This window comes from Synchytrium microbalum (assembly GCF_006535985.1).
Source record: "Synchytrium microbalum strain JEL517 chromosome Unknown SmJEL517_scf0006, whole genome shotgun sequence".
Classification (NCBI taxonomy): domain Eukaryota; kingdom Fungi; phylum Chytridiomycota; class Chytridiomycetes; order Synchytriales; family Synchytriaceae; genus Synchytrium; species Synchytrium microbalum.
The window spans coordinates 234,023-258,611 of record NW_022158355.1 but is presented as its reverse complement, the minus strand read 5'-3'; the positions used below and the strand labels follow the sequence as shown (position 1 = coordinate 258,611).

Genomic DNA, 24,589 nt, shown 5'->3' with positions numbered 1-24,589 from the left:
TATGTGGATCTCTTAATCCTCAGTGGCGAGAGAGAATAAAAAATGTTTTTTCTTTATCAGAGAGAGGAAAAGAGAGATCCAAGAGTGGCTGCATGCTCATCGCACTACGCCGTTCGTTCCTTTTTCAACTATATCTATTCTCTTCAAACAATATCAACAACTTATAATTTCTCTTCTTCTAAGCTAAATAACTCCCTCCTTCCTCTGCTCCCTCTCCTCGGTACCAAACCCCACAATCGCTTCCGCCAAAGACCACTAACACCTCCTTATGATCTAGCAGATAGTTTCCCAGCGATTTCAGCCTGGATTTCCTTTTGCTTTTTAGCATCAGCAAGAGCACCAATAGATCTCACATCATTGACAATATCTCTTGTCTTGCCGAAATAGATTTCACTGATTGCGTCTCTCATTCGTCTTTCCATGTCTTCTACCATTCTGCCAATGTTTGCCACGTGTGTGTCGTATGTGTCGACTGGTGCGTCTGTTTCGGCCTATTGGTGAGATATGGGGTTGGGAAGGTTAGCGATGCTGGCAAAAAAGGTGCTAGATCGAGTGGTAGATTGAAAGGTAGCCATTGCAATCATTACAACTGTCCAAAGATGAAGCGACCGACACCGAGAATATGCCATTTTCGTACAGACTGCTTCGATTTTTTTCTCCCTCTCTTTTCTCCCTTTTCATAGGTCTTACCTGTCGTGTTAGTGACCCCGACAAGTTCAGACCCCCTTGCTTTGCACTAGCCATTTGTAGCATGACTGTGGCAGTGAGTTTGTAGTGAGCAGCGCGACCTTTATCTTGGACTTCGACAACATGAATCGAGTCCCATGATCCCTTCACTTTGGATCCTTCATCATTGACTAGAGAATGTATCGGTGGAGAGTGAGGAGAGTGAAGGCAAGATGTGAGTTATCAATTGTGCAATAGAGTTTGAACATTTTTTTGGGCATTACCTTTTTTGATGAGGACGACACTTGCAAACCCATCATCGAGATCCCACATGTATACAGATGATACGCCACCTTCGAAATATCTAGATGGCGTGGTTTGATTTAGTTGGTTCAATCGTAAAACAAGGTAGAAGCGTATTCAACAGAATCCCAACGTTATTGGGTGGTTTCCACTCACAGTTCACGATAAGTGTCAAAAGCCTCATTAGCGGATACTTCCAGTTTCCTCAATTTAGTGCTTGGTTGGGCACCGTCAGAGAGTGGTGGACTGTATTCGTTCGTCCAAGGTGACCTATGAGTTGTTGGGTGTTATGACTAGAGGAGCTTCAAGAAGACACGACATATATTCAATGAAAATCCCGATATATCTCTCCAATCTAACTCTCATCCCATCATCGTACCTGTACGAGTCGCCATCCCTATTGTAATCACATAGCAAGTAATCCTTGCCCGTGCCAGGACATCTGTTGACCTTGAGAGGCTGGTCGACGGCGGAGAGGAGATCTTCGGTGAGGTCTGGTACGAGTTCTATTAGATTGGATAGGTTTTCTTCGACCTTGTTTGGAGGTAGTCTCCTCATCAAATCTAGTGCGGCGTCAAGTGGATCCTTTCATGGGAGGAGATTGAGTTAGTAAGATAGTGTTGGGAATATTACGAGAATATACGATGTAAAGTGATTAGTAGCTTACCATGATGTTGGATGTCCAGTCTTGTCCTGTCTGTGGATTTTGGCAACGAAACGTGTGATAATTCAAGAGCAGCGAACTCACTCAGTCGTGTAGGATCAAAGTAGCGTGATTTACGTGTAAACTAATGATATCTTATCAGATATTCTATAAAAGCGCGCTACTTTTTACCAGCTCGCTCCAGCACCCACATCAATTTAACACCTCCATTCACAACACTATCAAACATCATCTCATATACAGCACGTGGGTCCCATAATGGAGAGATATACAAAACTGGAAAAGCTCGGCGAGGGAACATATGCTGCTGTATTCAAGGGAAAGAATCGCCTTACTGGAGATACGGTTGCGCTCAAAGAGATTCAACTCGATCCAGAAGAAGGCGCTCCATCCACGGCTATTCGCGAAATATCCCTCATGAAGGAACTCAAACATGACAATATCGTAAAGCTATATGATGTCATCCATACCGAACGCACTTTGACTCTGATATTCGAATTCATGGTACGAATGAAATGTTGGAATGAATGTAGTAGAGGATTGGGAATACTGTGGAAGTGTCATGTAGGAAGTGAATGTCATTGAATTCGTTATCACAATGTGCAGTCACTCTATGTACTCGGCAGTCTATGATGTGCTGAAGTGTGCTGAAAGTGGTGCAAGTTGAATGTTAGATGAAGCAATGACATTGGTTATATCCAGATCCTCTACTCTTATTGCTTTCACATACTCACAACCTCCCACCATTACTGTCCCAATAGGACCAAGACTTGAAAAAATACATGGACACCAATGGAAAATACGGTGCTATAGAACCAATCCTATGCAAATCATTCCTCTTCCAACTATTACGCGGCATCGAATTCTGTCATGAAAATAGAGTACTTCATAGGGACTTGAAACCTCAAAATCTGGTATGTGAGTGATGGAAGTCAACGTGGAGGGCATGCTGCATGGTGTTGATGGTGTTGTCTGTGATGACAGATGTCAATTGGAGGGACATTGTGTGGGTGATGTTACAGTGAAGATTCAACGATGGTTGGAGTTTAAATTGGCCACGTTTCCTTGTTTTTCTTCACGCTGTTTTTCCATCCTCAAAACCTTGGATATGTTGTGTTAAAAGCACGTTATTGGAGTGTTTGGTGGAGCTCATTGTTAGATTGGGAATGGCGGAAGTTGAACTGCACAATGGAGTCATTGATTGTCTATTTTCTCCAGATCGTTTTTTATGTTGCATAGCTTTAACCCCCGCAGTTCACTCACCAAACCTCCTCCTCTCGTTTCAATAGCTCATTAACGCAAAAGGCGAACTAAAACTAGCAGATTTCGGTCTCGCCCGTGCTTTCGGCATTCCCGTAAACACATTCTCCAACGAAGTCGTAACCCTCTGGTACCGAGCCCCAGACGTCCTCCTAGGCTCCAAAACATACTCTACAACAATCGATATGTGGTCAGCAGGCTGCATCATGGCTGAAATGTATTCAGGAAAACCACTCTTCCCTGGTAAAACCAACGAAGACCAACTACTCAAGATATTCAAATTGTTGGGTACTCCATCGGAAGCTACATGGCCTGGCGTGTCTGGATTTGCGGAATGGAAGAAGACCTTCCCGTATTATCCACCGGTTGCTCTACCTAGTAAATTGGGGATGATGGATGCTTTGGCGTTGGATTTGTTGAGTAGGATGTTGCAGTACCAGCCACAGTTGAGGATATCGGCTACCCAGGCGCTACAGCATCCGTATTTTCAGGATATGTTGAGTGTTGGGCCTGGTGTGGGTACGCAGCAACAACAGTTGCAATGATGAGTTAGGACTATGAGGAAAGAGCACAGAGATAGGGAGAAGTGAGGTGAGTTGAGAAGTACTCATTGCATCTTCCGATGGTCTCTACTATTTTCTTCCTCTCTCGAGTACTAACATTTCAGCTATGTTTCAGGAGTGCCGAGAGAATTATCATTATTTTGGTTTTGAGAGAGAGAGGAGTGAAATTTTATCGTTTCTTGCACATCATCACAATGTTTGCATTATAATCAGTTAGTATCACGGATATCTTTTAGAGGAACGAGCAGAAAGACGTAAAGGGTGTATTTGTCATTCATAACACACACAGGGATGACACACGACATTAATAAATAGAGTTATAGATATCAAACGAACATGATTTGAGGACAGTGACTACTTTATATCGCTCTTCCTATGGGTCTCGCTCTTGTACATGTGCTTTTTCAGTAGAAGATGTGCAAATTGAAAATCGAGGTTTATAGATACTTTTGTGATAGACTGGCTATCAAGAACAGTTTGAAAACGAGGTTTCTCTCAATCTCCTTCGTTCTCTATTGTTTGTGAACCGTTGTCTCTCCACACCATACGTCGTCTTTCTGCCGAGAAACTCTCAAAATATTCCACCCCAAACAAGACACACAATCATATAAGTGGGAGGTGTCCCGAGCATAGATCTGTAATGATGCAGCCTCTATACCATCAGATCCATGCATATCAGCACCATGCAAGGTCACTTTGTCCTGTTCTTAAACAATTGCCGCATGTTGGATTTTTGCATCATTCTAACAACCACTATTACATCTCCTAGATTGCAGAGATAGGCTCAATATGTCTAGTAGTCATTGCTGCACTACCCAAGTCTCCTCAAGGTTCCGAATGGCTGCATCCTGAGCAGGACATTAAAAGGCATCAACCAAGTTTCTCCTGCCAACAGGATGTTGTTGAGTAGTCGTACGAGGTGACTTCCTAGCGTTTTTGCAGAAATTCAGCTCGAGTTAATACTTGGGCACTGCAGACAGAAACGACGTTTGAATCCTGGCGCTACGAACCAGTGACTGCTCTTTGTGAGTTTTCGTACGAGGTGAATTCCCAGCGTCTTTGCAGACTGTGAGCTCGAGCTAATACTTGAACACTGCAGACAGAAACGACGGTTGGATCCTCCGACGCATGCCGCAACCAACCAGGGGACTGTGTTGTTTGAGTGTTCGACGAGGTGAATACCCACGTTTTGGCAGACAGTTAGCTCGAGTCTATACTCGGGCGCAACGACGGTTGATTCCTCGGACCTATGCCGCAACCATTCATGGCCTTTGGTCAAATAGTCGTGAAAACCCACGTCAAGGTATTCATATTTTCGCTGTTAATGAACTAACTTCAAACGTAGGTGATGTGGCCATAGCCAGTCCCAAGCCTGGTTGACAAGTCACATTACACACAAAACACAGAGGGCCTACTTTGCACTCTTCATCTATAGGTCTACACACTTTTGAAACTGCGGCTTTGTGTATACTATTGAACTGTAATCCTCGTGTACACCGTATTCAAATCCAGACGAACGAAGCTGCGAAAACAAGTGTGTGCAATATTTGTATCTACATTGAAGAGGTCTATGTACTTTACATTTGGGACTTGAGTATCGTTCCAAAACAAGGTCCATCATCGTTTAGTGCGGCACCGACGTAGGCAATAACGTATTTGGTGTAGTAGGGGTACCCGATTGGCTCCCTTTAAACAGTGATCTTGTCATGTATAGTTGCGTGATTTCACGCACAATTTCTATTAAATGTTTTTTAGCAAGTTAGTAAAGTATATGTAGTGCAAGTGAATTGACCAAGGCACAATGCCCTAAAAACGTATTCACAAATTCCCACGTCTCTTACCCGTTACTCGAGGCAATTTCACCTGAGACATTTCCCATACATCAACTCGTAATTCTTCCTTGATTAATGCACATGCGATGTATAGTGCTGCTATGGCTACTTCTTTGGGATGATATTGTAATAGCAGTGGTAGTCGACAACTAATGTGTTGAGAGAGAATGGAGATTAGTTTCAACATGCAAAAGCAATGACGTTTGGTACTTTTTTTTTGGCCCAACAAAGATTTCAATCTACAAATTTTACCTGTCACTGACAATACCGATAGCTCGTTCTCCCACTTCTCTCTTGACTATTTCAAAAGTCAAAAGGTCCAGTCAGAAATTCACAGAACGTTCGGAGTCGGTGTTGGAATGGCGAGCCGAAAAAAGCCTCAAGCTTAGAAGGTACTTTGGCTGATTCTTTTCAACGCCATAAGCGATTGACAAAAATGCATATAACACATACCTCCCAATCGATTCCCAAAATCAAAAACATAAGTATACGGTAGTTCAACATACAAGTCCCAGGACAATGCTTCACAGAAGATTTGTTCATTAAATAATATCCTATGCTTCCAAATGTTCCATTCCTATTGAAAAAGAGAATACGTTTACACATCGCACAGAAATGGGCGAGAAATTGATGTCATCAATCTTAGTTACTCAGACAACAAAAAGGTGACAATCGTTGAACAGATCACTGCAACGAGCTAGCTCTCGAATCTCTATCTCATCACCACCAGCAATCTCCACAAACACACTTACTTTTGAATTAGGTTCCAAGGTCAAATTATCATTTCGTTCAGCTTTACGAGCAACCACCACTATATAATCCCCTATCTTGGGTACCGCTGAGGCATCAAAGTCGACCTTCCATGCTACCCATAGCGCTGTGGCTGCTATTTCCTGTTGATTGTAATAGTAGAGGTATCAGTGTTTTGAGATTCCCAACCAACAATAACAAAATCGAGTTCGATTTGAAAAGAGCTAAGCTGTCGGATCTAGTTCCCCACATGCCTATTTGGGCGGGTGCGTTGGGTGGTAATACACTTACAAAGTAATTTGTATTCTGCAAGCACTGCTTCATGTAGAAGCGATGATATAGCGTCTATTTTGTGAAACAAGAACGTGAGAAATCGAGAGATATAGATAGCAAATGAGGGATCTTCATGTTTAGAAAGCAATCAAGGATTCAACTTGCACTTGTATGCGAAGTCACAACCCTCTCACGTACCTGAGCAGTAGCAATCAACTCTTGCGGCGCATTATAGACAATACCGACCGAGAAGATCAGGGTAGTTCCTCTAAACCTGAAATTAGCTTCCTCTTTAGCCTCTTTTGAATCCTCCGATTTCATTCGTGTTGGAGTCCAATACATTTCATTGTCTGTGAAATTACTCCATTCATTTGCATTCTTGTTATGAGATTGGGTCGCTGGATTGTTTGGATAATTGCTGGCATTGCTGGTTGATATTCGTTGGAAAGTCTTGTGTGGTGAATGCGATGCCGATGGGAGAGGACGGGGAGTCGGAATCAGTGCCGGTGTATGCGATGGTGGCGGGCCTTGATATGGAGGTCCTAGCTGCTGCATCATACTGCTTGCTATCTCACAAACTGAAAAGCTACTGATGTTTTGTGATTTTGAAGGTGTGGCGAACATAAACACACAGTTCCTCGCAACGATGATAACAACGTCATGCGAACTGTTACCTGCAGCCAACAATGTTCATAATATTGAACCGAATCCGGCGTAAAACAAATGCAGATGATACATTATCGCGAACAACCTGACACTTTAACCCTTGCAGCAGCAATACGACCTAATATAGTGACAGCTTCGGGAGCTAAATCCTCAATAACTTTACAATTTCAATTATTTGTACAACCATCATCATCTATGCAAACCCTCATAACAAACCACCATAACACCACCACTTAATCATTAGCACCCATCAAAATCTCAACCTCTGCAACACTCCTCCCAAGCAACGTAGACGGGAACTCGTACTTGTTTTTCGGATCTTCAACTGCCCTACATATACGACCATATGTAGCAACAAGCTGTCGACATCCTCGCTTCATTATAGTACGTGCCAGACGTGACGATGTAATGCGTGACAGGTCGGACGATATGTCAACAGCTCCAGATGAGAGGAATGTGTCGAGTGTTGTCATTGCTTGTGATATTGCGAGGGCGTCTGTTGTTACTTTTCGTGATAGTACAACCTATATGAGTCAGAAGCGTTAGCGGTCAAGTCCAAAGAATGAAATGAGACCTTATTTCAAGTGTGCCGTGAGACTCAAGAGATATCACCAAAGTCTTGATGCCTCGTCCTTCTTTTCATTCTGACCTGATCATCATTCTTGTCAATCTCCTCAATAATGGGGTTTAATCCACACTTGATGAGGAGAGTCATGTACTAGAAATGAAAACATAAATAATGGAGACTTTCCAATAACCGATTTTTTCAGCCATACACATTTTTACCTGCTCAGAAACAAGAGCATCCACATTCGAGTCAATCTGTAATTGTAAAGACTGTACGAGACTCGTAGCAAGAGAATATGGTACCAATGCATTCTGCAGCGAAAAAATAGATTTCAGAAGTCTTTGGACTTAGAGCCGTCCCCATCAACACAGATTTTCGAAGCGTCACTTTCAAAAAACTCACATGAATCTGTTGCAAACAATTTATCATATAAATAGCTGATTCAGTAGCACTCAATCCTCGTGATGCCAATGCACACATTGAAAGTAATGGATCTAACATGGCAGAAACCATATTAAAGATATCCGTTTCATGTTCTGTTGATGTGTGCATTGATGTTTCATAGATGGTTATTATCTCCTTCTAAAAAAGTGGATTGGATGGAGGTGAGTAAAGCAATAGTGATGGATGGCCAATCAAAAATTCCGTTGAGGGTTTTGTTACCATCTGAGATACAACATCTTTGAGTATCGAAGGAGGTTGTAGTTCATGAGTCGGTATCTAAGGAAGAGAAGACGGATAGTAAGTGGCGTATATGACACTTCCGCCATCGTTTCTGGCCACCGAAAAACAAACTCACAGGTATAGATCTCATCATACTCGAAGCTCGAGCATTCAGAGTGTTGAATAAGGATTCGACTCCTACGACTCCGATTCTACGTTCGAAAAACAACAGAAATCTGTCAGATAAAATTTCTATCAAGAATAAAACTGATCTAACATTGACGAATTCCTTACTCTGCAAGGGTGGAAGTCAATTGCCCATCAGGTCCTAGCGTCTTGCTCATAACAACATGATAGAATTGCACCAGATTCACAATTTTGTACATGTCAACCACAGGTGGTTGTGATGTGAAGATCTGTTCCATTCGAACCTACAGAGAGTCATTTTTACTAAGCTCAGACAGCGAAAAAGCAGACCACGTAGAGCGCCCAATACCTTGAGAGGCCTACACGTCCCTTCCATATTCTTATCCAAAATGTGCCTTATAGTCTCTTCTTCGGCACCTTGGGTCGGTTTGGCAAATGATTCATCTTCTCCACCGTTCTCATCACCTAAACCAAAAATAGAGTGAATGCGTTCCCAGAAACCAACTTGCGGTTATGAAACGAGCTACTACTTCCACCATCTCAATTTTTTCCGTACCTTGAACTCCAGCATCCAACAGCCCCTCTAATATCTCTCGCTCAGTGGCGGCAGTTTGATGCAACCATGCAAGCATATCACCAGCATATCGTTGAGGATCCACAGCATGTATCTCGATAGGTCGTGGCATTCCGCTTGGACCGCCACGTGTCAAGGCATCCAAGAATGCTCGCACAATGGCGTTTCGTCGTATATGTGAGATTTCATCGATGCATGTTCTATTGGGCGGAGAAATGTAAGTAAGAAGTAGGGGAGCTTATAGACATTTCTTTTTGTTTCTCAATCGAGAAATACTCGTGTTCAAATGTTCAAAGTAACCAAAAAAGCAGATGGGGACAAAGCGTTTATGGTAACAACGAACTTACTGAAATAAAACGGGTCTCTGCTTCAAAGCCTTCATAGCAGATCTCAATGCAGGAGACACTTCAGGAGAATCACGATTCATGGAACGACATTCGGATTGTGCCCATTTAAATAACTTTTCAAATGCAGATTCTTGTATTGTTGCCATTCCTTCCATGATTTCAAGCCTACAACATTGACGAAAGCGTCAGCAAACAAAAAGCTGTCATGGCAACACTCTGCATGGCAACGATTTCTCGTCAGCCGGCACTTCTTTACCAATACGCACCCAGCTTGCTGATGATCCGTAATCAGCAACGCTTTACAATCATCGTTAATCTGCTGTAATCGTTTCAGAGCCTCAAAGTATTCTGGACCAACGGCGTCTTTGGATGATGTCAAGACCGAGACTTGAGCGTCAGATAATGTGAAGCGTGAAAGGAGAGCTTCTACGATTGTTTTGCGGACTTGACAGCGATGTCTATTGTGGTTAGATGTGAGCAATAGAGAGAGGAAAAACAGGAGCTGAAATAAAGTACTATGTCGCGAGTCTGGCAAAACCAAAATACAACCACACAGACATGCCTTTTAGCATTCAGCTCCTGAGCATGTTTCATCAAAGGCGCAGTAGCCTGATTAGCTTGTTCTAACTGCATCTCCATTTCCAAACACGTAGCGTTCATCATTTTGATATCCATTTCAATAGCTGACAGTTGCTAAATTCCAAATTTTCAAATCAGCATACAATCCAATTTAAATTCCAAATACATACGATGTCTTACTTGATTGACAGTTCCAAGCGCATTCAAAAACTGGCGATTCACTAACGCAGCACGTTTCTCCAAATCACCACGTAAAGTACGTCGAGAAGTGACTGTATTCGATGTATAGAATCCTGATAGGCTTGTTAGAGCTTCCTGTGTCGGCGCATCTGTTCATTTGACGTGAAAGATGTTGAATCAGCTTGGTTGAAATTGAAGATTGATGTTCGTGAATATACCATCATAAGAAGTATTCAGTATCTTTTGAAGCTTCCTAGCTAGTGGCGCTGTCTTGGACAGTTTGTTTTGTGGTGCCTGTGATGGTGTCTCCATCGTGCTGTTAGTACCTTGCTTGAGCGTTTCAGGGGATTCGGAAGTTTGCCAGTCTGGTTTGCGAGTATGAGCTGAACATAGAGTAAAAACGATCGCAAGGATACGTGAAATGTATCATCGGCTATCGCGTCAGCACACGCAGACATCCATAATTCAGAGGGTTTTCAAACACGAAAGCATCGTTCGCGTCAATGTAGCTTCCGCTCCTTCATCAATTAAATTTAATCATAAACTAGTACTGTACACCATCTTGAGGTCTCCCACCTCCAAACTCTCCTCCTTATACACTTTCACATCCTCAAAACATCAAACGACATTGATATCAGCACATCAGCTACCCAAAAATCAAACCTACAAAAACAATATGATCAATAACGTCGGTGTCCTCACAGAGAATTCAACCCAAGCCATCACACATTCCAATCTGCCTCGGATCAAACACATTTGGTTCACGAAGATTCAGAATCGCAATAACTGCGTAAAAGAAACCAACGAATAGGCCTTTTAACATGTCAAAGTTAGATCCGTTCACTACATAAAACGATTCAACTTGTTAGAAGGGAGCAAGAAGAAAAGAATGCACGGAGCCGGAACATACCCGCTTGAACGAATCGTTTGCTTCAACAGATCTTTGCGCGACTGCCATATTCTGAATCCATTCTTCTTCTGCTGCCTCGAAACCTGCGAGTAAAAGGCGTGCGCGAGAGTGCGAACCGAAAAAATACCAAATACTTAAGATGCCACCCCATCTCTAAGTACCTTCTCCGTCACCATTCGCATACAGCCTCCCCCCAACTTGAATGAACCCGATGTCTAAACCCTTCTTCCTAATCTTTCCATGATCCCAAATCCAGTAATCGATCCAATCCCATTGGTCGTGCAACCATCATATCTCCCCCCTGCGAAATCCAACCATCATTCCTTCATTGATCATTCAAAAGATATCAGATCCGTGTTCTGTTGATGCGTGTCCTGGCATTTAATAGATGATTATGATTTCCTTGAAAAAGAGTACGTTGGCATTAATCACAAAAGTCAATGAAAAAAAACCTTAGGCGAGGAAAATGGGATGGCCTCCACCTCCGCAAACTTCGTTTCTTACCATCTGCAAATATCTTTGACTGACAAAGGAAGTTGAAGTTCATGACTGGATATCTGGATGTGAAACAGAATGAGCGTCATGTGAATGCACTTTCGATAGCATTTCATGCTTTGTTGCCTCAGAATCCAACAACGGACTCAACAGGTGTAAATCCCAACATACTCAAAGCTCGAGCATTCAAAGTGTTGTATAAAGATTCGACTGCTTCTACTCCAAGTCTTAAATCAATAAAACCTGCTTCAGGGTATAAAACAAGCTGGTCCCTCAACTTCCAAATCCTTACTCTGCGAGCTCAGAAGTCAATTGCCCCTCAGGCCATAGCATCTTGTTTATAACAACATGATACAAATGTACCAATTTTGCAATCTGGTACCTGTCAACCATGAGTGGTGGCAATGCGATTATCTGTTACAGTCAAACTTACGGAATTTGCGATAGAAAGGCAAAAAACAGGGCAAGGACGATCCACACCTTGCGAGGCCTTCCACATTCATAGGCAAAACATGTCTGAGGTCTCGCCTTCTGCACTGTGAGTTAGTAGGGCGGAGGATTCAACTGCACCACCATAAGCGACAAATCACGTCCCCGTTCAGCATATCGTGCGTTGCTTATCGGATCAATAATCTTGCAATCCTTCAGTGGGTATTATGCGACTTGCTGAATAAATGACTTGTTGTGCGTTTTCGAGTCAAAGATTTTCGAGGCTTTGATGATGATTGGGGTTGGAGTGCATGTAATGTAGTGAAGATAGGTGGATAAGCATAGTTATACGAGGATTTTCAATGTTTTGGTGGTTGGGTATATTGTGTTTGGTTTTGGTGTGAGTGTTTTGATGTAGGTCAAACACAGAGCAGTCAAGAGATGACACGCGTTCAAAGACTGAAACACTGAAACACGTAATTCGAGATTTCAGAGTTCCATCAGCTTGAAATCTTGACGCGATTCGTTCAACAATGTTGTTGTGAATTGATGATCGTTTGAAATCAGCAGCGCTGGGAACGAGATGACTCTTTCTTTCTTGATCATGATCCTGCTACGTAAGACAGAGTATAGCTCGACAATTCCTGTTCTACAGAGTGGTCAAATGTGTGTGTTGGCCTTTCAAATGTCATCTCAAATCAGACCTAACGGCAGTACTCCTTTATAGCGACATATATTGAATGTTAGCATGATTTAGCATAATTTTCTGGCATTCTTTGTCCCGTCTTGTTATGCATTCCCTCTCTCTGCCTCTTCTCCACCTTTTGTAGAAAATCGTAAATCAAGGTATATGTATACTTGCCGTATAAAAGGACCATGAAACCAGCAGTAGTATGAGTCCAGCTATACCAGCGAGACGCCAACAATGAGCCTATTGAAGTCCAAGGCATGCGGGCAAGAAAGGTGAAGCTTCCTCCAGACAGAATTGTACATGATTTGAAACAACATCTGGTTGAAAAGACATTCCAGCATCACTTGACTGGTGTCGCTGCTGCTCAATTGTATGTGTATACTGATCCGGAATGCAAACAGCCACTCAAACCAAGCGCTGCAATCAAAGACATCACCAGAACATCAGACGACAATCCACTGAGAGTCGTCATACCTACTCTCTCTCAAACTAGTAGAATGTCATTTACCATGGAAGGACAGGGTAACCACAGCCGCCATCGCTGCCTCGCAAACCAAGCCCCCCATTAAACACTCGATACCTCCCTTTGACTAGTACTTGCCCTCTTGTCTGAGATTAAGCAAAACCAGACCGAGATTAAGCAAGAGCAGGCTGAGATAAAGCAAATATGTGAGCCGTGGAGATGTCTCATTCTATCAGAGAGTCTAAAGTATTCTGTCTGTAGTGAAGGAGACTATTGTGGACAGCATTGCAGTCTCAAGTGTAGACCAGCCTAAATTGGCCCTGTTACTGAATTCCTTCAGTTTGGTCCCCATATCAGCTACGCAGTACATAAAGCCACTCGACCAAAATATGGAGTTCAGAGAGCCACCCAGCCAAATTATAGAACCTTTTGTTTGGGAAGCAGGGCCTAATAAAGATCAACAAGCTCATAAATATATGGAATGGTTCAGAAAGCATTTGCCGTCAGCGAGGCTGAAAAGGTACATTGTGTTCTCGTCTGTGCTTGGTGCTGAAGTGACATGGCATATCATAGGGACCACTGTGAAATCAAGGATGTGTCTGGAGACAAGCAGCTATTGTCGATACCGAAAGGTTCCTTTATGAAAGCTCCAGTAAATGTACATGGGACTACCGATGTGGTTCTCTATCGCTCAGGTATCGATGGCAGCAATTTTTTTGTGTTTTCCGTGGTTTTTTTGCTGACTTTGTTAACAACAATGTCAGATTTGGGAAGCGTATCGCAGTCTCTGGTGGCCATCATTGAAGTGAAGAAATCATTGAACAAGGATGGGAAAGCGATAGATATATTCAACGACGGAAATCGATACCAAGTAATGACTGAACTCATTTCGGCAGATGTACATTCCTGTTTATGGACAATCGGGGTCTTGACCGGCCTGGCTGCTCAATGGGGGGTCTTTTGGATACACGCTGACAGGCAGATACGAGAAACGCAAATTCTCAATGCCTATCAAGCTATCTGGTTGATAGAACGTATGGTTGGAGTAAGTTTACAATCGGACGCAGATGGAGATGTCTATCAGAAAGAGCTGGATACGGTCTTGCCTGCTGCAGAGTCAAAACGATGCAAGGTATTGACCATCGTAAGCAATGAAAGTGCTGATTTGGCCGAGGTGAGCCCATTTCCTGACGAAATGACTGATTAAGAGGTGCATTTTGAGAAATTGAAAATGGTTTATAGGCTAGTCGAAGCAATTCGCTGTTCCGCCGGTAGTAGCCAGTAGGCTTCTCGACCATCGCTAGTAAATCCGTTTTTTCTTTCTTGTAAATTGCTGCATTATATAGATCTTGCAAATAAATTTGTAAATTTATGGAAACCCGATGTTTGAGATCTCAACACGCACGTTCAATTGGATCATACGGCAACATATAGAACAGGTCTCATTCGAGGCTGGCGCGGAGGGTCCCGAACCCGTCCAACATCGTAACATTCGTGACGTCTTGTGGTGCCAAAAAAAGGTGCTCGGATTTAAGTTTGGAATTTAACAATGTCCACGAAACTGATGGTGATTGTTGTGTATTTATTCCTGGCAATACCCCTTTTGTACATGGTCTTGAACACTACAAGCAAAACCAGCACCCAAAACCAAAACAAGCACCCAAACCACCCATGCCAATGACCGAGAAGCTCAACACCTCCACCTCCTTTTAGCCCCACAACAGTGACGAAAGCGTCAGCAAAAAAACTCATATGAAACACCCTGAATGGCAACTGTTTTGCCTTCAACCAGCACTTCTCTACCAACACGTACCAACCTTGCGGAAGATCAGTAAGCAGTACCATCTTACAGTCATGGTGAGTCTGTTGTAAGCTTTTCAGCGCTTCAAAGTAGTCTTCCAGTAACGGCGTGTTCAGGTTTAAGTGATGTCAAGACAGAGACTTGAGAGTCAGATAATGTGAAGCATCAAAGGAGACTGTTGTTTTGCGGACTTGACAACGATATCTATAATGTGAATGGAAGAAGCCGTTGACCAAATGGTTGAGAACAAAAAGTGCCGGAAGGGCTTGGATGTTGACGATCATCGACCACGCACACAGCAACAAACAGCGAACGGACCTCTCAGCGCCTCTTAGCCATCGACTCTCAAGCCTACTTCGTCAACGACGCCGTTGCTTGATTGGCCTGATCTCACTGCATCCCCGTAGCATTCTTCACCTTGACATCCATTTCAAGGGCTGAAAGTTGCCACAGCGTAAAATCAAACAACAATAGAACACCTGTTTCCATCTCACTGATTTCCGACCCGCCCAGAAACCGGAAAAAAAGCCATTACATCCAAAACCACCATTCGGATCAAACATAAACCCGTCCCTTCATCAACTTAATTTAATCGTAAGGTGATACAGTACAACATCATGAGGTCTCCTTCGTTCCAATCCCTCCCCTTCATATACACTTCACATCCTCAAAAACCCAAAAGACATTGATATCAACAACCCACAAATCACACCTATCAAAAAAGAAGCAACAACCATCAAGCTACATACTCACAAAGCATACATCACAACCGCACATACCAATCTGCTGCCTCGGATTAAAGACGTTCGGTTCACGCAGATACAATATCGCAATAACTCCAAAAAAGAATCCAACGAATAGGCCTTTCAGCATATCAAAGCTGGATCCGTCCACTACATCAAAAGATCGCTGAGTTAACACAATGCGGGAAAACATGCGTAAAAGTGCAGACTACCTGCTTCAACAGATCGTTGCGCAACAGCCGTATTCTCAATCCATTCTTCTTCAGCTGCTTGGGCAGCTGCTTCGACACCTGCGATGTAATCAGGTATAAGCCGAGACAGGCAAGCGAAAAAAACCGACGTATGTGAACGTCTCAGGTCTTGTTCAAACCGTCAACATACCTTCCCCCTCCCCATTCGCATACGGCCTGCCCCTCATAGAATGAAACCGATGTCTCAACACCTCCACCTCCTCTCTCGAGAATCCCAGATCCAGCAACCGGTCCAGTCCCATTGATCGTGCAATCGTCATATCAGGCACCTACACATCCAAACACCTCAGTTCCAATCCCACCACAAATCAGGTACGTCATATACCTGAGGTTCACTAGCAGGCGTCTCAGAAACCGAGCAGTGTATATAAAGCGGCAGGTTGTCTGGTGATGTGACATCAACTCCTAGATCGTTGATGGTGCTTGATTGTGAGAGGATTCGGCCTCTGAACAGGAAGCGGAGGTGCTGTGTTTGCCATGCTGGATTGGTTCGTAGGACCTATTATATTATACAAGTTAGTTTGCTATGCTTTAGATGATAAATGTCAAGTTGACGAAAACACGTTTTTACATGTTGTGATAAATCTGCTATTGTGGAGGTTGTGGAAGGTAATAGGAGAGATAAGTCTTCTTTTCCGTTGGCGAATCGTATGCATAGTGATACTGGAGTGTCGCTGCTTGAGCTTGTGGGCATGCTCATATATGTGTTATTTGAAGCTTTGTTGCCAAAACATGCAGCACGGTGAGCATCGGTTCTTTTTTGCCATATCAACTGAATTTTTTGATGGGCGCTACAAAAAAATCATATTGTTTTCTATAATATTCTGCTTTTTACTTTGATTTTATCAGACCGCGTTTGATCATTTCCTATATGGCACGAAATTCAGAGTCAGCAAACGAAAAAAAGCACAATATCGGTATCCTCGTATACTACAAACATACCTGTTTCATGGCAACACCCAACTGAGCAGGACTTGGACAAACAATAACACCAACAGCCTCTAACGCAGCAACCTTATCTTCAGCTCTTCCTTTACCCCCACTAACAATAGCCCCCGCATGTCCCATCCGTCTTCCAGGTGGTGCAGTTCGTCCCGCAATGAAGGATACAACGGGTTTAGGGTTCTTGAGTGTCATATTGTGATGTTTCAAGTAGTCTGCAGCTTCTTCTTCAGCGCTGCCGCCGATTTCTCCAATGAGGATGATACCTTCAGTGTGTGGGTCTGCGAGGAAGACACGGAGACAGTCTACAAAGTTGGTTCCGTTGAAGGGATCGCCTCCGATACCGATACAGAGGCTTTGGCCTAGCCCGACGTTGGTTGTTTGGCCGACGGCTTCGTATGTCAAGGTACCAGATCTTGACACGATGCCTATGATTGGTTATTGATGAGAGAGTGAGTGGGGGTTATGAGATGGGTCAAGGATGGCAAGAAAAAGCACAGAGGCACAAAACACCCCTATATTCGTTATACGCCATTGTCTTTCACCACAATACACCCATATCCCCATCTCACATACCGATATTTCCAGGCATATGAATATGCCCAGGCATGATTCCAATCTTGCATTCACCAGGTTTGATGATACCAGGACAGTTGGGGCCAATCAGACGAGTTTTAGATTGAGCCTTTAATATCTTGTTTACACGGACCATGTCTTGTTGTGGGATACCCTCAGTGATGCATACGACGAGGGGGACTTCGGCTTCTACTGCTTCTTGGATTGCTTTGGCAGCACCTGGTGGTGGGACGTAAATGACTGAGGCTGTTGGTTTGACCTTGTCCATTGCCTGCGTAGGTGATGAGGTGGAAGTGAGACGAATGTATGTGGTCAGGGATGACATAGGTTGGAATAGATGATGGAGCAGAAGGTGTTTTTCGGCTATGCATGTTTACCTCTTTTACAGTAGCGAATACCGGAGCCCCCAAATGTGTGGTTCCAGCCTTGTTTGGAGAAGTACCACCGACGACATTTGTGCCATAGTCGATAGCTTGTTTGGCATGAAATGTGCCCTAATAGTAAGTGTTTGTTGTTGAATATGATGTGTCGGGTTTTCAACATTTGCAACCAGCAGTTACTCTTGCTATACCTGTTTTCCAGTAAAGCCCTGTACGAGGACTCTGGTATGTTTTCCAATAGCGAGATTTGAGTAAGTGTCATCATAAGTCCTTGCAGCGGTAGCGAGACCTCTGGCCAGAACTAATGTTGCCCGAAATGGCAAAGTTTTAATGATGATGTCGTTGTTTGACATATAACGAAATCCAAGCAGTGAAGGAGAGTAGTAGAGTAGTAGCAATGCGATGATGATATCAGTGATGAGGTCTGTGTTGTCTGTCCAGTTCCATAGACAGCGTTCAACGTTCAACCTGTTCCGAGTTCTTCCAAGCTCGTTCTACGACCACGTACCTGATGCCTTCCTCAGGGTATTTGATACTGCAGCCATAATGAGAATAGGGCGAGATGGAATTATATATATGTCGCTCCTTCTCCTATATAACCTCGAGCGACGACTTCAAATTTTTTCAGAGACAAACGTTCGTGCAACGATAACGAGAAACGCTTAAAGAACATATAGAATTAGCAAAGAGAATTAGACAGCGTGTAGTAGTAAGCTGTAACAATAATAGTCAGATGGCTACTCCCACAGCCAGAACGACGTGTCTCCTCCTATTACGCAAACCATTCAAACCATTCCCATCCATACCACATCATCGAGCATCCTACTCAACAACAGAATCAGGCCTTCACGCAGGCTACTTCACTGGCAATCCCAAATACTATGATGCCCTAATCAAAGTAAACAACCTCATCAAATCCCGTGGTGGCCTGCCAACATCCACTACTCAAAACATCAAAAACAACCCAATGTGGATGACACTCGACGACATCAAGGCTACGTATGGTTATAGAATGGATGAACTCACGTACAACTCGTTTATTGCAAAGCTGAATGTGCTGTATCAGAGGAGGTTTGTGGGTGATGAGTCGGATGGGCTACCTCAAGGTACTTATGAGTAGAGTTGCAAGGCGTTTTTTTGCATGTTTAGTGATGAAGAACCCTCACTACACCTTTATCAGTCACGTATCTACCCACCCACGTTAACGTCACTAACACCGCATCCAACTCTCATTGTAGCCGACACAGAAATAACCACCCTCCTCCAACGCTTTGTAAAACTCGGCCGCGACATATCCATACAACCACCTCCACCTCCAACTCTCGACGCCGAAGGCAAATCATACGCATACGCATCCCGCAAAACAGCCAAAGCCCAAGCATGGATCCTCGCCGGCGACGGTGCCATCTACATTAACGGAATCCCAATGGGCGACTACTTTAAATCAGCACTCGAGCGAGACGTCGTTATGAAACCGCTGGTTGCTGGTGACGTGCTGGGGAAATATAATATATGGTGTTTGGCGAAAGGAGGTGGATTGGCGGGACAGGCGGGTGCTGTGATGGTGGCGGTTGCGAGGGCTTTGGTGGTGCATGAGCCGGCGTTGGGTGAGGCTTTTAAACAAGGTATGTTGTGGAGTTGGTTCCTTTTTCTGGTTGTTTGACGTTACGAGCTGGCAAGGAAAAAAAAAACAGCTTTCTCTCAATACATACGTTTCCTCACACTTCAATTTCTACTTCTTAGCTGAATTGACCAAAGTTGATACGAGACAAGTAGAGAGGAAGAAGACTGGGTTGCCTAAAGCTCGTAAACGTTATACTTGGGTCAAACGATAGACTATGTCTCTGCTCTCCTTTTCTTGGCATCGTCAGACATGCACGAATGTATCATATAGAACTTGCACTAATAATAACACTTACTCAACACTTTGCTCATATTGCCAGAGTGACCTGTTGAAACGGTTCCATGTTGCAGACCATTGTTGGTTGAACAAGAGCAGACGAGACCACGAAGCTTGCGTCATTCAGCGAGCGTGTGAAGGGCTTGTTTTTGCATCGCTTAATAAACATTGCAAAACTGCCATCCAAGAGCACAAGCTACAGAAAAATCCAAGTAGTGTATTGTTTCTAACGAGCACAGTGTATTATATGAAAAAAGTAAGGAAAAATTCTAATGGTATACTTATAATAAATTGTGTTCAGAGAAGCGAGACAAAAAAAGCCATTAAACACCAGTATTGGTGAAGTTCTCTATTCCAAACTATTTCCACCTTCCATCCCCCACTCACAACTCTAATTCCTCAACTCTGTCAGCGCAACAGGCCCAATAACACAAACAGCCTTATAAAGTACTTGCACACTTCGAATGATATTAAATGGTAGCTTGTAGAATGGTCCGGACTTGCAAATCAGGAAGGTGCCATAGAGTGCGACAGCAAAGAAGTGGAGTATTAGTGTTATGGGTGATGGGATGAGGCTATGAGGGGTGGAAGAAGAATAGTTAGTTGATTGAAAGAGGAGGAAGGAGGGTGTATCAAATCACAAGAAATATGTTGAAACGGTATGAGCGAAAAAAAAATTGTAAATCATGCTTGAAGTACGACACATTTTAAGTATCAATTGAGCTTACCCTGCCAGCAGACCAACAGGAGTAGATACACATATACCACCTAACTTGAAGTATCCAAAACATGCTGCTTGCAAGTCCTTGAGTAATGGATCTATCGAAGAAAAGCCGCCGAAGGAGGACGGTGAGCAACCAAAAAAGCTCCCACAACCAGTAGATGATAGTATTGTGTCAACACTGCAAATCAATCCAACCAAACTTACTATCACCAGCCGAAAACAAATCATACAACGCCATCGCCAAAATATTGACCACACTAGCCAACGGCTTTCTCTTCCAATGCAGCCTCTTCATCGATGCAACAACAGCTTTCGAGTCACTTAACGACGGCACTTTATCTCTTGACAGTAAATCACGGACGTGCACCACATCCCATAATGCAACAGTCATGCCACCACCGGTAAGAGGATGTCTCATGTTCATGGCGTCACCGAGGAGGATGACGCCTTGTTGCTTGTTGGTTGTAGGTGGGAGGAAGCTGTTTGGCATTGCGCGGAGACGGTCTGATTCGAGGGCTGCGAGGAAGCTGGGTTGGATTGCGAGGGGGAGCTGGGTGGAGACTGTTGTTTTCATGTATTCCTGAGTGTAGAAAGTGTTGGAGGTTGTGTGTGTGCGTTGACAAAAAAAATTCGCAAAAACGGTGGAGTGATGGTTAGTACCTTGAGTTCGCCGTTACCAGCACTAGGTACTTTTCCAGGTATATCGACCAAAATACGGGTATCATGAGTTCCAATCTAAATAGGCAAAAAGTCCGTCAGAGAAGCTAGCCATTTTGAGGTCGTAGAAATCATCAGTTTCCAGCAACCCGCTCCAACATACCTGATATAACAATATAGGACTAGGCTTTGCCAACACGACATGTCCGTAACTAGGGTATGGAAGTGGACAATCATGTAATATTATTCCAACAAAGTTGGATTTCAGCAATGGATCTTTTTCAGGATTGATTTGTTTACGGAATTTGGAAAAGCAGCCATCGGCTACTATTGTTAATGGTGCATTGAACTATCGTTTGAATAAAGGATTGATTTAGATTTTCGAGGGGCGACAAAAATATGTCAATGTCTTATCAAACTCACTTGACGTTCTTGTGATTCTCCATCTTCCTTCTTCACGGTAGCAGATACGCCCACTATTATGTCTCCGACTGGGCCTTTTGTTAATGATGCGACTGTAGCTTCCAGACATGTAACACTGAGTGTGAGAAGGATTTGTGAGCTGCAAAATTTGGAGCTGAGAAGTTGTATTTTTTGGCATGCACATACTTTGGAGCAGACCTCGCAGCCTTCCTCAAATTCATAACAAATCTCCCATGATGGAAGGATATACCCAACGATTCACCAACACTCGTCTGCTTCTTCTCATCACCAACATGTCCATTCGCAAATCCATTGACCAGCCCATTTCCATTTTTCTTTGGAGCAGCAGGTATAGGGTTTTCACTCATAGGATACGTCAAGACCTGTGGCTCATTATCCTTAATCACGACATAGCCCTTAACAGGGATTCCATCGATTCCTGTGATGGTATGTTCGAGTTCTAGTTTGCGAAGTGCGTTGATGCCACCTGGTTGCAGTAGTTCTCCGACGATACGATCTGGTTCCTTCCAGTCTCGTTCTAGATATGTTGGATTTTCGATCGTAAGTATTGGTATTGTGTGATGCGATTGCTTGCAGATGTTTGCAATGTTTGATTTACCAATAAGAAGTACATGACGTCCGTCCCTTCCTAGCGCAGATGCCATAGCAGATCCAAGAACTCCAGCTCCAACTATAATCACATCGTAATCGGTCTGATCGATAGTGTAAAACGTGTTAAAATCTTGCCTTTGCAAAATGTGTGTTTTCCAAAGCTTGTGCGAATCACCTTTGGAACATTATTGGAGTAGATGGTAGCCAGTTGTGAAGCGTATGCAGAGCCTGGCATTATCAGGATAAAATGACGGACTCAGATTGTTTGATGGTGGGGTTGTCTATGTCGATTCGACTTCGCCAAATTTTTGTAGTGGGGTGATATTTGGGAGGGTGAGTCAAACATCGCAGGCAGGGACGCAAGTAGGGAAAACTGGAAAACTAGTTCCTTACGCGTTGTAGTATCATTTTGAAGATGTTTCACGTATTGTATCAATCCAATCGCGTGAAAAGGGTCGTTTACATGACAGCTGAGCTGAATTCAGATCAATTACTACTATTATTTAGATGTCGACATTTCTACAAGTTTCTATGCCCTATATTAATATATTTAAGAAGAACTCGGTCCATTATATATTTAAGAAGAACTCGGTCCATTAATCCCTTCAGACAAGACGTGTTTTCTATGTTCGACAGCAACCAACCTCACATGGTCATTGTTTTCATCAGACCAACTTCTCCAAAGATAACTCTACTGTCCATTTCTCAAATTCCACTGATCCAGGTCGCTAACAATCTACTATTCACCACGCATCAAATACGTTTCATAGCTTCGAATTCACACCAAACGCTTTCGCCCTCCCCTCAACAGTCCAAAGCCCAGCAGCCTCCAATGCCTTCTGCAGCTGTGCAACACCAGATGCGGCAGCTCCTATAGCGTCCTCATCTACACCCTCATTACATGATTTGCACGGCGCAGAGGGATCCACCAAATGATCGTGGGTTCCATGATTACATTCTTCGCCATGAGCATGGTGGTGATGATGTGTTGATACCAGGTCACCTAGTTGATGAGACTGTATAGGGAGTGACGATGGGCGGTTTACGGTTCCTGCTTTCTTAAAGCTTATTGGTACGGATGGAGCATGGTCATTGTGTGTTGTTTTTGAATTGCAAGCACATTGGGAAGGAGTGCAGTGGCATACGCCTGCGTCTTTGCATGACTGGCATGAGTCCTTCGTTGGTTGGGACATGGTTGTCAGGTTCTAATGAGGGTGGTTTAGAGTTTTAGAGTTTGGAAGAGCGAATATGCGAATATGAGCGAATTGTTGCTTATTGAGATGATTAGGAGGGCAGCGCCAGCAGTTTGCTACGCGTGCTTGCGTGATATGTGTAGTTCCTCGTGCCAACAAATTGCAAAGATTCAAAACATCGAAACGTTGCGATTGTTGCGAATTGCGAAAAGAGCAATTGCAAACACCGGATGGCTTCGGGAGGTACGGGATTAGCTTCGACTTATTGGTAAGCAATGTGCTAGATGTGTGATCTATCATTGTAGGACTCAGAACGACTTTGGTCTACATTTTTCACAAGCTTGTGTTGAGAATTTGGCAATGGCATCATTGAAGCTCGCGGTGGCAACGCTGAGACAAAGGCGCTAACGAGAGTCGACCAGTAAATCCATGATACTACTCTTGATCTATACTTCTAATATACATTTGATGACTTGCCGCCAAACAACATCAACACATCAAAATTCAACAATCATCAACTTGTGCCTTACATTCTTCAATACCGCATAGATCATCGCAGCTGTCCAGATCAAGAGGCTGCAGCAACCAGCCAGCTGAGACAAATCGTGTTGGTTTGTGGATGCTGTCCATGACTCTAGTGATCAAGAACGATAAGGAATCATAACCAACACGACCCATATCTAGACGACCATCGTATCAATATTATTGTGGTTGTAGAGTACCCTGAGACGTAGTCTTGGTTTGTGAATATACAACTGGTTCTAGTTCTTCTTGCCTTCCATTGGAAACAATCAAGATTCAAGCAAGCGGTTTGATGGTGTTAAAATCTAGTGTATGATCCAATCTTTGGAACTCATTTCCCCTCACACGGAAATTAGGTGTCCAAGTCTCTAGTGTTCAAGAACAATGAATAATCATGGACCAACACGACCCATCTCTATGACGGCCATCGTATCAAAGTGATTGTGGCAGTAGAGTACCCTGAGACGTTGTGTTGGTTTGTCAATTTACAACTGATTCTAGTTCTTGTTGTTTGCTTAGAACAATCAAGATTCATTGATGGTGTTGAACTTTGAGCTTTCGGGTATGATTTCAACTTTTTTTTGAACTCATTTTCTCTCGAAACCCCATTAAGAAGCTATGTATCAGGAGATCCAAGTAAAATCTTCTCGTTTCAAGCTAAAGTATCATGGTCATCTAGCCCTGACGGTTAATGTGGCCATAGCCGGTTCCCAGCCCGGTTAAGAGACACAGAGGAACCAAAAATTGTAGTCGTGCTAGTATTGATCGGGATTGATCATTGGGAAGTCAAGAACAACTGGATAAGAGGATGGCCTGTCAACAGTTGGCCTTTTAGGAAACCT

General features: G+C 43.4%; 8 protein-coding genes across 8 annotated transcripts; 2 read left to right on the top strand and 6 right to left on the bottom strand.

Annotated features, from left to right (window-relative positions):
- Positions 1 to 266: 266 nt before the first annotated feature.
- On the bottom strand, positions 267 to 1,639 carry SmJEL517_g01739 (uncharacterized protein; the record flags this gene model as incomplete). Its single annotated transcript, XM_031167667.1, has 6 exons — positions 267 to 491; positions 691 to 857; positions 951 to 1,030; positions 1,126 to 1,239; positions 1,349 to 1,554; positions 1,637 to 1,639. The coding sequence occupies 6 exons, from the start codon at positions 1,637 to 1,639 to the stop codon at positions 267 to 269; spliced, it is 795 nt and encodes a 264-aa protein (XP_031026248.1).
- Positions 1,640 to 1,891: 252 nt separating this feature from the next.
- On the top strand, positions 1,892 to 3,488 carry SmJEL517_g01738 (uncharacterized protein; the record flags this gene model as incomplete). Its single annotated transcript, XM_031167666.1, has 4 exons — positions 1,892 to 2,137; positions 2,395 to 2,547; positions 2,923 to 3,412; positions 3,481 to 3,488. The coding sequence occupies 4 exons, from the start codon at positions 1,892 to 1,894 to the stop codon at positions 3,486 to 3,488; spliced, it is 897 nt and encodes a 298-aa protein (XP_031026247.1).
- A 1,592-nt stretch (positions 3,489 to 5,080) lies between these two features.
- SmJEL517_g01737 (uncharacterized protein) lies at positions 5,081 to 6,866 on the bottom strand (the record flags this gene model as incomplete). Its single annotated transcript, XM_031167665.1, has 7 exons — positions 5,081 to 5,193; positions 5,298 to 5,437; positions 5,541 to 5,586; positions 5,742 to 5,865; positions 6,041 to 6,181; positions 6,330 to 6,383; positions 6,510 to 6,866. 7 exons carry the CDS (start codon positions 6,864 to 6,866, stop codon positions 5,081 to 5,083), a joined length of 975 nt encoding a protein of 324 aa, XP_031026244.1.
- A 344-nt stretch (positions 6,867 to 7,210) lies between these two features.
- On the bottom strand, positions 7,211 to 10,347 carry SmJEL517_g01736 (uncharacterized protein; the record flags this gene model as incomplete). The annotated part of the gene is made up of 14 exons (XM_031167664.1): positions 7,211 to 7,501; positions 7,627 to 7,695; positions 7,764 to 7,856; positions 7,948 to 8,127; positions 8,209 to 8,265; positions 8,345 to 8,420; positions 8,503 to 8,639; positions 8,705 to 8,820; positions 8,912 to 9,129; positions 9,277 to 9,441; positions 9,543 to 9,720; positions 9,831 to 9,969; positions 10,036 to 10,184; positions 10,254 to 10,347. The coding sequence occupies 14 exons, from the start codon at positions 10,345 to 10,347 to the stop codon at positions 7,211 to 7,213; spliced, it is 1,962 nt and encodes a 653-aa protein (XP_031026243.1).
- A 5,136-nt stretch (positions 10,348 to 15,483) lies between these two features.
- SmJEL517_g01735 (uncharacterized protein) lies at positions 15,484 to 16,518 on the bottom strand (the record flags this gene model as incomplete). The annotated part of the gene is made up of 6 exons (XM_031167663.1): positions 15,484 to 15,536; positions 15,604 to 15,717; positions 15,780 to 15,857; positions 15,949 to 16,087; positions 16,144 to 16,317; positions 16,390 to 16,518. The coding sequence occupies 6 exons, from the start codon at positions 16,516 to 16,518 to the stop codon at positions 15,484 to 15,486; spliced, it is 687 nt and encodes a 228-aa protein (XP_031026246.1).
- Positions 16,519 to 16,649: 131 nt separating this feature from the next.
- Positions 16,650 to 18,261, bottom strand: SmJEL517_g01734 (succinate---CoA ligase (ADP-forming); the record flags this gene model as incomplete). Its single annotated transcript, XM_031167662.1, has 6 exons — positions 16,650 to 16,685; positions 16,761 to 17,188; positions 17,337 to 17,607; positions 17,714 to 17,830; positions 17,908 to 18,017; positions 18,225 to 18,261. 6 exons carry the CDS (start codon positions 18,259 to 18,261, stop codon positions 16,650 to 16,652), a joined length of 999 nt encoding a protein of 332 aa, XP_031026245.1.
- A 188-nt stretch (positions 18,262 to 18,449) lies between these two features.
- SmJEL517_g01733 (uncharacterized protein) lies at positions 18,450 to 19,551 on the top strand (the record flags this gene model as incomplete). Its single annotated transcript, XM_031167661.1, has 3 exons — positions 18,450 to 18,822; positions 18,955 to 19,341; positions 19,460 to 19,551. 3 exons carry the CDS (start codon positions 18,450 to 18,452, stop codon positions 19,549 to 19,551), a joined length of 852 nt encoding a protein of 283 aa, XP_031026240.1.
- Positions 19,552 to 20,007: 456 nt separating this feature from the next.
- SmJEL517_g01732 (uncharacterized protein) lies at positions 20,008 to 22,267 on the bottom strand (the record flags this gene model as incomplete). Its single annotated transcript, XM_031167660.1, has 8 exons — positions 20,008 to 20,191; positions 20,345 to 20,435; positions 20,545 to 20,920; positions 21,001 to 21,075; positions 21,161 to 21,346; positions 21,421 to 21,535; positions 21,607 to 22,133; positions 22,208 to 22,267. 8 exons carry the CDS (start codon positions 22,265 to 22,267, stop codon positions 20,008 to 20,010), a joined length of 1,614 nt encoding a protein of 537 aa, XP_031026239.1.
- Between the last annotated feature and the right edge of the window lie 2,322 nt (positions 22,268 to 24,589).